We start from the raw sequence: 12,672 nt of genomic DNA on the forward strand, positions 1-12,672 counted from the left end.
CATGATCATGGGATTCTCTTGGGATTCTTAGCATTGGCAAAGCATGACCAGGCAACTTGCCAGAGTCAGTGGCTGCATGCTTGTCTGCACGTTAGAATAATTACTCCAAGCGTGTGATGGAGAGTTCTGGACGTTCAAGCTGTCTCCCAGCCACAAGTTGGCAAAGCGCCAAATATACTCTGTACAACCTGGTCATCTCAGAAAGGATGTGGTGCCAGCCAATCGCCAGCCGTGTAATTTCCATTCAACGCGCTCTCAGGTAATACCTGTGCAACAGTTCCATGTGCTAGCAGCACCTCTTCCTTACCCCATGCTTCTCCAAATTCTCCAGAGCGGCGATCAAGGCCTGATGTCATCACCTGCCATGGCACGGAGCTTGCGGGCTTGTGGGCAAGCGGGCACGCCCTGTTTCCATGCAGTCTCCCCGCAGTCCCCCTCACCTTGGTAGACGGCTATCGGCGACCCATCGGCGAAGAATACTTGAGGCTAATACCGTTGGCCATGCGCATGCCAGCGCGCCAGTCGCGTTATCAAAACCCAAATCTACTTGCTTGATAGCACAATCTTCGGAAGATCTATCCAGACGTTACTCAAAGGCGCCAATCACCCTGCACCGCAAGCCCGGATCACCAAGTGCCTGCCGATCTTAGAGCGCCTGAGAAAAGAAATTTAAAGGTGCCGCCATCCTTTTTGCCCCAACGGTTGGACGCCCTGGAGACTCAGTTTTCCTTCTTCTCAATTCTCCTCCTGCTTTCTTTTCTCTTTTCTCTTTTCTTTCTTTGTGTAGCTCATAATACATTCAATTTTTGCGGTCGCAATTCGGTGGTCTGAGCCAAGATGGCGAGTCCTGTAAGCTTTCCTCCGCCCTGGACTAACAAAAATGACGTCTTTGCTGTCTTCGAATGACAGTGCAAAAAATGAAAGCTTCTAATTTGTCGTTAATTCTCCGTTAGGGTGAGAGCCCGCTTAACCGCGAGCCGCGTCTCAGGGATCTTGTCTCCAGGTAAGTGGCCGAGCTTATTATCCCTGGACTTGCGAGCTTGAGATCCTTGTCAGGACGCAAGCTGTTGTTGGTTTCGCCAAGCAATGCGCTTTGTTTCACCTCCACGTCAAGCTAACCACGCAAGGACAGGTTCATCACCAGATCCGGAGCGTATCATCGGAATCACAGCATCTTCCCAGCTATCGATGGAAGTTTACACCTGGTCCAAGTCGGCGGCGAGGTCAAGCGGCCCTTGACACTCACCCTGACCCAGCTGCGAGATGAGTTCGCTCAACATGAGGTGACCTGCGCCCTCCAGTGTGCCGGCAACCGGCGGCATACGATGCGAACTAAGCTAAAAGAAGTTCGTGGTGTTGACTGGAGAGATGGCGCCGTGATGAATTGCACATGGAGAGGCCCAAGATTAAGAGACGTTCTGCTAAGAGCCGGGGTTAAAAGCGAATATGCAGCACAGAGTCCGCTCCATGTAGAATTTTTGTGCTTTCAGGCCATGTGCGAAGATGACAACTGCTATGCTGGCAGTATTGAGTTATGGAGGGCCCTCCAGCAGGACAAGGATGTTATTTTAGCCCTTGAGGTAAGTCAAAATCCGTGACTTACTGGGTTCGCTTGATGTTGTAGGGATATCAGGGCGGTTGAATGGATCCTCTAACGCATTTTCCCCAGATGAATGGAGAGACACTCACCCCTGACTATGGTTATCCTGTCCGTGTAGTTATTCCTGGAATCATCGGAGCTCGATGGGTTAAATGGCTCGATTGTATTATGGTCCGGAAGACAGAATCTCCCAATTATTACCAGGCACATGACTACAAGGTCCTCCCACCCGAAGTTCTCACCTGGGAGATGGCAGAAGATTACTGGGATAAAGCCCCATCCATGCAGGAAAACCTTGTGAATTCAGTTGTCGCGGTTCCCGACGATGACGAAACCATCTTTCAGGGATCTGACGGCCTAATCGAAGTTAGAGGTTATGCTGTTCCCCAGGGCGATCAAGGGCCGGTGATCCGCGTAGAGGTATCAGGAGACGAAGGAAATACGTGGGTTGAAGCTGAGCTACACGGTGCCGGCCCACAGAATCGGTACAAATGGTGCTGGGTTCTCTGGAAAGCACGTATCAAAGTCGACCAGGGATCGAATAAAACTATATACAGTCGCGCTACGGATGCAGGAGACAATACTCAACCGATGTGGTCTGAATGGAACATCCGCGGCGTTGGATACAACGGATATGGTGCTTCTTGGAACGTGACCGTGTTATAGTTACACGATCCCGGCAGATACCTGTCATCGTCTATATCATATCCTTATTTCGGTTCCATGACCCTCCTTTATCATTTCGTTACGAGATGATCCTCACATCAGCAATTGCCTGCTCATTCCCTATCCCCCATATTCAAAAGCTACCGTGCTTTGCATTAATTGTACAGCGTTCGAGCCTCATACAAACGCAGTTTTCGTTTCAAGTCCACATCCCCCCTTTTTCTTCAATTACTAGTACCTAATTAACTAAAACCTAGGCTCTATACATAATTATTCTCATGTCTTTGCATTTTACATTGCTAGGACCAACTGAGAGCAATGGAAAAGAGTAGAGACTTTGATGCGGAGCATATTCGGATCATGGGGGGTAATATACAGGTTTGTATATACAGGCAGTGCCAGCCTCAATTTTTCTAAGAGCTTCTACATATTTTGCCGATCATATCCTCGATGACTTCGGCTGTCTTTTCCGGTATGCTCAGGAATGGTGAATGAGAAGCCTTTAAATTCGCCGTCAATAGCTTCTGAGCACCAATGCTGCTGTCGCCCTGCATTTTCTGCTCAGTGGAGGATACCAACATCTTTTGGACCGGGAATGGCAGAGCGCAGTCATTTTCGCAGAGAATATACCCGCAAGGCATGTGCCTCCATGGGTCGTGCGTGATCAGAGAGAGGTAGGATGCTTTGGACCCGTGGCGAAGTTTTGATACCCATCTCTGTTGGTTTTCTGGGGAGAGGTCACCATAGAAGCGCTTGGCTTCATCAGAGGCATAAGAGTATTCGCCCTATTCAAAGGTTGGATGAGTGGTTGAGTGTTAGCATATCAATTCTTCTTCCTACTTCTCCTTTTCTTTTTTTTCTTTTCTTTTCTTTTGTTTCTTTTTTAAATTTATTCTTACAATTGACCCTTGATGTACCTGCTTCTTTCGCAGACACCCCCCGTCCTAAAAGGTTTCCGATATCGAGGGCGGGCGGAACCAGTGCATTTCACAGCTTCTATGGCAGGTTTACTTCTGACTTACATTGAATCTCATCCACGGTGCCCACGCACCGCCCAGTCCATCAAATAAGGTGGCGCCTTTCGGTACCAAGAATCCCGCCAAATAGATAGCCAGCACGATACCTCCGCGTTTCTTAGCTACCGCTCTCTGGTCACGTCCCAGCCCGTCGCTGGCATTGGAAATCACGGTTCCGCCGTATGAATGGCCCACAAGGACGACTTCTTTCCCTTCGTCCTCGATCAGCTTATTCAATACTATCTGCATATTGATCACGTCGTCCTCTAGTGTCTTGGTCGGCGGCTCGGCTCCCACTGAAGGGTGGCCAGGCGCCTCCGTTGGATAGCCATGGTCCTCAAGCACTTTGCGGAGACTATCGAAGCATTCGGGCGAATGCCAGGCCCCGTGAACAAGGACGATCGTGGGATTCGTAGATGCTGAGCTTGGTAGCATATTGATAAAATGGTAGGATGATGTGCGAAATCTCTAAGGCCTTTCCTTCACAAAATTGCGCGGATTTCAGACCCTTTTGTCAAGAAAATACTGTGCTGGGCTGGTGTGCTCTTCCTGATTTCTCCCCCCCGGTCGGACGATTCGGCATTGTCATGGAGAGCATTCTGGGTTCCCCGTATCGTTTAGCCGGATATGGGATATTTATGGGGAGGAAGACAAAAAATGTCTTAGAGAAATCGATAGCGTCAACTGCCGATTTCCGGCTTGATGCTAGGAAAGTCGCCCTTCTCCACTTTTCAGGACTGTCTTTTACTGAGATAGACTCAGCCTCAGACACAGCAACTTCAGAGTGAAGTGCAAGAATAATGGTTATTATTTGATCGACCAAGGGACCCCTGCACCCTGGGTGGGCTCCGAATGCGAGGATGGAGCTTTGGAAAGATCCCTTCATTCAAGGGTATAATCCAAGTCCTCGCACACAACGTGGGAGTCGTTGATAATCAACACATTCCACCATGCTGTCCAGGGCGTTTTGTGAACTGGGCCAAACGACTTGCCTCACCTCATTGTCGGCTCGTGGTTGGTCTCCAGGCAGGCCTCGATTGAGATTGAGATTCTTTCTATTTTGTTTGTAATGCCATAGAACACAAAGTTTCCGCTTCCAGTGTGGATCGGCGATAATTAACTAAGTAACTGGTCTCTTGAACAAAGTGAGACCAAACTTTGCTGCGCCAAGATGCGCCTCCATCTGCATTCGCGCACTTCCCCGATCGAAAAGGTTTGCGACTCCGTCAATCGCTTCGCCTTTGCCTTGTAGACGATTGGCAGCAGACTCACGCCTTCACTGCCTATAGCTGTCTCTATTTTCCCATTTATCTTCTCTTCTTCCTTCTTCGGTCCTGGAAAAGGGACGGCTCGTGGACCCGCAATGTGGAGCAGAACCAGCTTCGTACTCTGGTCCTGAGATGGAGTCTGCAGTCATCTCCTAGGACTTGCACAATATTTGCCTGGAGATGCAGATCATGGGTCGAATTTGGGGACCACGTTCAAGGGCTGCTCCCACCGGGCATACTGCCATAGCACAGCTTTGCTTGTGACCGACAAGCCTTGACCCATGCCCAATTGCTTCATAATGATACCCACTTTATCTCTTCCTGGAGTCTGGAGATGGGTCTCCTTGTAATAGAATTTTCAAGCGGGGCCTACATGAATAAGTGTGAGCACCGTGATGCTACATCCTGAAATGCTTAGGATGTCATTGTTTCCGGGGACCCTCGCACGCTCGTCCTGCAGTTAATGTTGGGTGTATATCTAGTTCTGGAGGGGAATTGACCTTCGGTCTTTCCTTGGTCAATTCTTGTGCCCACTGCCAGGCTATACCGTCCTTGAGGCTTTGAAGATGTCCTCAGAAAGGCCCTCAAACCCGTATATACCGGGTCAATCACCTTACACAGACCGCCAGCATACAGTGAGAGCTACTGCCGTTGCAGTATCCGTTGTAGCAGCTTTCTTCGTTTGTCTCAGGCTTTTATCGAGATATATAAGACGGATCAAGCTAGGACTTGATGATGCCTTCATCGTTGCTGCACTGGTAAGACGGCATGGTATATGCACAGTGCCAATACAGATGTTGGGGTTGACTGAGATAGGTATTTACCTTCGCTTCAATGGCCCTTGCTCTGCTGTGTACGTATCTCCAACAAGCTGCGAGGATACGGGGAAAGTGATGCTCACATAGCTCCTTATCAGCCGCACATTACGGGATGGCGGTCCCCACTGATAGAGTACGCCCCCAAGACACGAGAACAATTCTGATGGTACGTCTGATCGTCTCATAGCACCAGTTTCCCGGTGTCTAAGTAGCTATTCACATAGATAATGGTTCCTTGGGAGTGCGTATATTGCACAGGGGTCGTCCTGGTCAAACTTTCCATTTTATCATTCTACAGCCGCATATTCGAGACTCGAACCTTCAAGACTGCGGCTTATATTCTTTCCTTCACGACGATTTCATGGGGAATTGCCATTAATTGCGTCAGCATATTTCAATGCACCCCGGTCCACAGGGCATGGGACGTGATGGCATCCGGTAGCTGCATCGACACGAAAGCGTCGTTCATTGGGAATGCGGTACCTAATATTTGTACCGACTTCTGCATCTTACTGTTGCCGATGCCAGTTATATGGCGGCTTCATGCGTCTGTTCTCCATCGTTTATCTATCGCCACGATTTTTATCCTAGGGGGATTGTGAGTGGACTCTTGCTCGCATTCTGTTCTTCACTTTTAACAATATGATGCTCCTAGTGTTATATTTGCGAGTATCTATCGCTTCATAACGCTTTTCTCTATGGACTTCCAGGACGTGAGCTGTGAGTTCAGCCTCCACCAACACTGACTATGCCAGAACAAAAGGAAAAAAGAGGGAGGAAAGCAATGCTAACATTGGCGGCTCCATTAGACACCTTCTCAAATCCAAGCCTTTGGAGCCTGATTGAAGTCGCTTTCGGTATTGTATGCGCTTGTCTTCCTACCCTCCGACCACTCCTTTCTACTTTTTTCGATGCGTTCAACTCCACTCTAGAGTCCACTCGCAACAGCACCAGCCATCCAACTCAGCGCCCAAGAGCGTATGAAAACGGTTACAAAAGGAACATGGTAGACCAGAAGGGTGGGGAACCGAAACGAAATTTCCAGAGGATCAACGAACTTGAACACCAACTCAACCCAGACGCAAAACGGCGCTCCAAAAATCATTTTATTTCTGTAGCCCGGTCCAACAGGGGGAATATAACACCTTTCGAAGAGGATATCTCCACTACATCCGGGGATGAAGTACCGTTAAATGCGATTAGGGTCAAAAATAGCGTGGAATGGCAGGTTGCTGCCCGATGATCCGGTATCTTATCGCCGGGGGAACTTTGGATGTTGAAAAAGGTTTGAGCCTGATTGCCCAAGCAGAGTCGAGTATATAGAAAAGATTGTCCGAATTCTTCGCAACAATCATGTCACGATGCCATGTATATAAAGCTATTTATGTATCTATGTACATTCATTCACTAATGACACTATAACATAAAGCGGCACGATCATGAAGCCTACTCATGAATCATTTCCAGTGGCTGCCAAAATCTAGCACCAGCGCTTTATCAGACGCGAAAGGAAAAAATACGTAGAGGATGCTCGAGCTGGCTCGAGTTGACCATCGACCAAAAGAAAGCAGAGCATATGTCGTAAATCATGGCAACACAATATATTTCTCTAGGTGTTTGGGTATCGCATCTCTGAGATTCTTGGTTCTCAACCATTTATCAGAAAACAATCGATCGGCGTATCTATAAGCACCATCGCAAATCATCGTGACGATCGTATGGCCCTTGCCCAGTTTCTCGGCAACTTCTTTCGCCGCAACAACGTTCAGGGCAGAGCTGGCACCGATGTAAAGTCCCTCTTCATCAAGGCAACGGTACACCATTTCGATGCTTTTTTCGTCGGCGATTTGTAAGGCCCCATCCATAAGCTCAATATCTGGTTTGAGGTTATCTGTCACCCGGCCCTGGCCAATGCCTTCAGTGATGCTGCTTCCTCCTCTCTCGATGAGTTTTCCACCGCTGGACACATATTTGTAGAGAACGGAGCCCGGAGGGTCGGCAAGGAAACATTTTACCCGGCCGTTGCTGACTTCCTTGAGATATCTTGTGACACCGGCGAGCGTACCGCCAGTTCCGGTGGCGCACGTGAAAGCGTCAACTTTGCCTTTCGTTTGTGCCCAGATCTCGGGGCCTGTGGTTTCAATGTGTGCTCGGCGGTTGGCCGTGTTATCGAACTGATTTGTCCAGACGGCATTGTCGAGCGATTCGGCATGTCTTCTCGCTTGGTGGTTGTAATTTTCTGGGTTCTCAAATGCGACAGCGGGAACCGGATATACCTCAGCGCCAAGCAGTCTGAGGAGATCGATCTTGCCTTGCGATTGGGTATTTGGCATGTAAATGACTAACTTGTATCCTTTGGAGCGGCAAACGTGGGCGAGGCCAATTCCAGTATTTCCAGCTGTTCCTTCGACGACAGTGCCGCCCGGGCGCAACAAACCCCGTTCCTCGGCATCCTTGACGACAAATAATGCAGCACGGTCCTTGACGCTGCCGCCAGGGTTTTGGAATTCAGCCTTTCCAAGGATATTGCAGCCGGTCTCTTCGGAGAGCCGATTGAGACGGATGAGAGGGGTGTTTCCAATTGCTTCGAGAGAGTGATACGTTAGCATTATCGAGCTTCTTTATTCAATGCAGCATTTTTCAAAAGAACTGTCGAAATACCTCCGGTCAGGCCCTTCACGACGCCTTGCGCCCTGGAGACTCCGATTCCATACTGATTCTTAGCTTCGGCTTGAGCCACCAAGCTCTCGCTTCCCCGAAGGGCGGTGGAAGAGAAGCGGCGGATACCGGTGCGAAACATGGTGAGCCGTGCTGTATACCTGTGAAAAAAGGAGAAACAGAGCGAACGAATAACTGACGAGGATTGCAACAGAACGGATCTGCCGCTTTGGGGGGGGAGAAAAGGCCACTCTTCGATGCGACAGTAACTAGCTAATTGCGTGATCTGAGACGGCGATTTCGATGCTAATTGGCTCTAAATTTAGATATCACGTGAAGATTACGGCGATTGGCGTTCGGCTTAAATAATCAGAGCAAATAAGGCAAATATGCCAAGCTATCAGGAAGATTCAGAGCTAATCCAGACCAGGACTAGCGTTTGTTTATGCATCCATCCCAAAAGAGTTAAACCAAATCAATGGCCGCGATGTCGACGCTATCGGCGCGCGGAGTCAACAGATAACAATCATAGCAGCCCTGTCGACGCAGCTCAATGCCAGGACCAGCAAGGCCACGACCGCTATTTGGCTGATATATCTACCCTGCAACTTTCCAGAGCCTCAATAGACTTCGCTATATGTCGCAATCTACGGCATTTTCCGGGCTCGAGTGAACGCAATCCAACTTTCTGTGTCTTCGGAACTCATAATGCCTGCCCGTGCTGGAACGCGCGCTTCTTCCGTCGCATCTACCCGCAAATCCTCTGTTCCTCCCTCGACTACTGGCGCCAATGTATTCATCCCCGATGAGCCCGCTGAGCCCTCTACTTCACCCAATCTCCGACCTAGCGTCGTAGAAATCTTTGCCGATGCGCAAAGATCGACGACTGGACATCGGAAATTGGTGGTCCGGCTAAGGAAGATTCAGGAGGGATGTTGCGGTCTGCGATCTTTGAAAGACAAAGGGAGGAGCGGGGAGAGACGGGAATCTGGCCTTTTTGAGGGCTTTGGAGAGAAGGAAAAACCGGCAGAGAGAGAGTTTAATATCGAGGTGTCCCGTTGCCTTCTGCGAGTGCTATCGGTGAAAAAGACGGAGGGTGCTGCCGATCGAGTACTTAAATTTTTGGGAGCCTTTTTGACTGCTACGACGGAGAAAGGTAGGCATCCCGTTCCAATGCCGTGCGATTCCTGTTTCCCTGCCTTCTGACTGAGGGGTAGATCTTCAGCTATTTGGTCAGGGTGATCCGGACGAAACCCAAACTTTACCGGAGACGCCGAGCTCGAGACTTACCTTTCACATCGTTTCGACCATAATTCCTTTCCTCGCAACAAAAGAAAAGACAGTGCGATATCGGGCGACCCAAACAATAACACACATCGTTAACTCTTTAGATTCAATTGATGATGAATTATATCACCTGATTCGCCAAGGACTTGTCAAGAGGATCAGGGACAAGGAGCCGGCAGTGCGTGTCCAAGCCGTGATTGGACTCGGAAGGTTAGCGGGAAACGACGAAGACGACGACGACAATGACCCGAATGATGGGAACTCGGCTTTGGTGGATAGGTTATTGGATGTCCTTCAAAATGATACGAGCGCCGAAGTACGACGCACTTTGCTCCTTAATCTACCCCTCACTCCAACAACCCTTCCATTTCTTCTTGAAAGAGCCCGTGATATTGATGCCGCCACCCGGCGTGCTTTATATTCAAAGCTCCTCCCCACCTTAGGAGATTTCCGGCATCTTTCACTTTCCATGCGAGAAAAATTACTGCGTTGGGGTCTTCGTGATCGCGATGAAACTGTCCGGAAGGCCACCAGTCGCCTGTTCTATGAGCGCTGGATTGAAGATTGCACGAGCACACAAAAAACAGAAGCGAATACCACTGATGAGAAAGACAAGTCTCCGGCACCAAGTATTCCCGCCTTGACGGAGCTTTTGGAACGCATTGACGTTGTAAACTCTGGGGTGGAAGGCGGTATTGCTCACGAAGCCATGAGAAGTTTTTGGGGCGGGCGGCCAGATTATCGTGAGGCTGTGGTTTTCGACTCAGAGTTCTGGGAATCTTTGACAGCGGAGACGGCCTTTATGGCTCGCAGCTTCAACGACTTCTGCCGTGAAGAAGAGGACGGAAGACATGATGACCTTGCGGACGAGAAAATCCCAGAAGTTACGGCTCTAGCTTATTATTTGCACAAATATACAACTATACTACTAACAAGGATCACCAACCCAGAAGAAGCAGAAGGAGGTGAGGAAGAAACCATAGAATTTGAATTCATAGTTGAGCAGCTCCTCCAGATATGCCTCACTCTGGACTACAGTGATGAAGTCGGCAGAAGGAAAATGTTTTCTCTTTTACGAGAAACCCTGGCTGTCTCAAATCTTCCTGAACATGTGACGAAGCTCACGGTTGAAGCTCTTCGGAGTGTTTGCGGGCTAGATCCTGCCGCAGAAAGCGAATTCTGCAGTGTCGTCCTCGAGGCCATCGCGGAAGTTCATGACACAATCGTATCCGAAGACAGCTTTGTCTCCGCAAAGTCAGAAATTAGCGACGGAAGCTCGAGGAGAGGCCGTTCCGAGACCCCTGCTGATTCCAAGGAGGACGAAGAGGAACCTTTTAATAAGGAAGAGGCTAAGGCTAAAGTGCTTAAGGAAATCATGGTTAACATGAAGTGCTTATATATTGCTCAGTGCATGCTGCAAAATGTCGAAGGAAACCTTCAAGACAATGTTCATTTGGTAACAATGTTGAACAATCTTGTTGTCCCAGCAGTGAGAAGCCACGAAGCTCCTGTACGGGAGCGTGGTCTCGAATGTCTCGGTCTATGCTGTCTGTTGGACAAGGTAAGTAATCTCAATGGCCGACTTAGGACATTGCCCAAGCTAATCACCCAACCTGTAGACCCTAGCTGAAGAAAATATGGGCCTGTTCATCCACTGTTACAGCAAAGGCCACGAGGCCTTGCAAGAAATGGCCCTTCGCATCCTCTCCGATATTCTAACAGTACATCATTCAATCCTTCTCCCAGTCGCATCTCAGAATGACCCTAATTCTGTCACCCCTCCACCATTCCAAAAACCACTCCTCAAGGCGTTTGCGAAAGCTCTTAAGACAAACTCCCCGCCAGCTGTACAGGCCACTGCTGTCACATCATTAGCGAAGTTGCTGCTCACAAATACGCTTTCTCCATCTGGCCCTTCCGTGCCGCCTTCGATCAAGGAATTGCACGAAAGTTCCATCGACACGCTCCTTCAGGCACTTGTCCTCTCATTCTTCCATCCCAGAACACGCGATAACCTATCTTTAAGACAGGCGTTGACGTACTTCCTGCCCGTATACTGTCATTCCAGATTAAATAATGCCCAGCATATGCGCAAAATAGCTGTACCCGTTATCCGTGTTGTGCTAGCAGCGGCGGATGACTTTTATGCTCTTGAAGCGGAAGAGGACAGTGATGGAGAGATAGACGACAGTGTTGGCGAAAAAGAAGTCAAGGCTCTTATGGCGGGTGTAATTGGAATGATGGTTGAGTGGACGGATGATCGACGAATTGTCGGCCTCAACCCCGAGGCGCCATTGCCTGGCACGTCAATAGCGCCAAACCCATCTTTAAAACCCAGCGAGAGTCTCCATCTTGCTCTTGCAAGGGATATATTACAGCGCGTTCTGGGAGTCGGAGGATTCAGTGCAGCTCCAAGGGAAGAAAGGAAACTACTCCTTTCTATGCTCGGCAAGCTACATATTCCTGCACCTCCTTCAGCGCCCTCTAGGCCCGGCTCCCGTGCTCCTGAAGGCCCCGATGAGCGAGAAATCCTGCGTTCTAGCTCAAGGTCAAGAAAGCCGGACCAAGAACAGGGTACCATTGATGATGATGGCGAGTTGTTGCTCGAAGTCAAGGACCTACTCAATCAAGCCATTGCTTCCAATGTCGCCTCAGATGCTACGGGAAGAAACGCACTCGTTAAAGTCAAGAATGCCGTACTGAAACTCCTTGCTGCTTGTCGACCTTCGGACAAGCATGGCGCATCTGAAAAGGAGAGAGAGACTTCGTACATCAAAGAAGAACCTGAGGATGATAGTTATTTACGCGGATCACGGAGGAATACAAGTGTCATTAGTGGGAGATCGAGCGTGGCTCCAAGTGATCTGGCTGCTGTGGAGGAAGAAGACGAAGGTGACGGTACGATTATTGCCAGACGACCGGATGATAGGCGGTCGTTAGCGTCAGATGCGGGCACGGAAGTTTCTGTGCGAAGTGAGAGATAGTCATTCCGGTTACGGCACTTACTGGCATAGGAGCGTGTTTGACTAATGCCTTTCTGGCGTTCGGTAGCATGTTGTGATTCGGGTAGCTATATTTATTGATCAATGCATGTCAATCCTGGCTTTCCTTTCGGGCACGGGTGGGGATATTTCTTACATTCCGCTGTCTCGTGAAATTTTAATATCTTTTACCTGGACTGCCACACCCTGCCTGACCGTATTCGAGACCTCGTGTTTTAGGCTTCACCGGGCAGAGGAGAGCAGTGAATGTGACCAGTCAGCTCATCTAATGAATTTGTCAACCTCGGATAAGAATGGAAAGAGGAATATGCCTAAAACTTTCATTGGGAGCAAGCGGGCAAAAAGGCATCAATTTAC

At 49.2% G+C, this 12,672-nt stretch overlaps 5 protein-coding genes across 5 annotated transcripts; 3 read left to right on the forward strand and 2 right to left on the reverse strand.

The window, feature by feature from the left end:
• Positions 1-622: 622 nt before the first annotated feature.
• CIMG_06427 (sulfite oxidase) lies at positions 623-2,559 on the forward strand. Its single transcript, XM_001242530.2, has 4 exons — positions 623-849; positions 954-1,003; positions 1,133-1,580; positions 1,670-2,559. Exons 1-4 carry the CDS (start codon positions 838-840, stop codon positions 2,264-2,266), a joined length of 1,107 nt encoding a protein of 368 aa, XP_001242531.1. The 5' UTR covers positions 623-837; the 3' UTR covers positions 2,267-2,559.
• Positions 2,560-2,679: 120 nt separating this feature from the next.
• On the reverse strand, positions 2,680-3,717 carry CIMG_06428 (uncharacterized protein; the record flags this gene model as incomplete). The annotated part of the gene is made up of 2 exons (XM_001242531.1): positions 2,680-3,051; positions 3,289-3,717. 2 exons carry the CDS (start codon positions 3,715-3,717, stop codon positions 2,680-2,682), a joined length of 801 nt encoding a protein of 266 aa, XP_001242532.1.
• Positions 3,718-4,543: 826 nt separating this feature from the next.
• CIMG_06429 (uncharacterized protein) lies at positions 4,544-6,611 on the forward strand (the record flags this gene model as incomplete). The annotated part of the gene is made up of 6 exons (XM_001242532.2): positions 4,544-5,308; positions 5,367-5,403; positions 5,467-5,534; positions 5,593-5,966; positions 6,024-6,088; positions 6,178-6,611. Exons 1-6 carry the CDS (start codon positions 5,117-5,119, stop codon positions 6,609-6,611), a joined length of 1,170 nt encoding a protein of 389 aa, XP_001242533.2. The 5' UTR covers positions 4,544-5,116.
• A 68-nt stretch (positions 6,612-6,679) lies between these two features.
• Positions 6,680-8,247, reverse strand: CIMG_06430 (cysteine synthase). Its single transcript, XM_001242533.2, has 2 exons — positions 8,030-8,247; positions 6,680-7,952 (listed from the first exon to the last, which is right to left on the reverse strand). Exons 1-2 carry the CDS (start codon positions 8,166-8,168, stop codon positions 6,955-6,957), a joined length of 1,137 nt encoding a protein of 378 aa, XP_001242534.1. The 5' UTR covers positions 8,169-8,247; the 3' UTR covers positions 6,680-6,954.
• A 319-nt stretch (positions 8,248-8,566) lies between these two features.
• On the forward strand, positions 8,567-12,420 carry CIMG_06431 (nuclear condensin complex subunit 3). Its single transcript, XM_001242534.2, has 3 exons — positions 8,567-9,182; positions 9,244-10,874; positions 10,933-12,420. The coding sequence occupies exons 1-3, from the start codon at positions 8,735-8,737 to the stop codon at positions 12,295-12,297; spliced, it is 3,444 nt and encodes a 1,147-aa protein (XP_001242535.2). The 5' UTR covers positions 8,567-8,734; the 3' UTR covers positions 12,298-12,420.
• Positions 12,421-12,672: the final 252 nt, after the last annotated feature.

Source organism: Coccidioides immitis (genome assembly GCF_000149335.2).
Source record: "Coccidioides immitis RS genomic scaffold supercont3.2, whole genome shotgun sequence".
Classification (NCBI taxonomy): domain Eukaryota; kingdom Fungi; phylum Ascomycota; class Eurotiomycetes; order Onygenales; family Onygenaceae; genus Coccidioides; species Coccidioides immitis.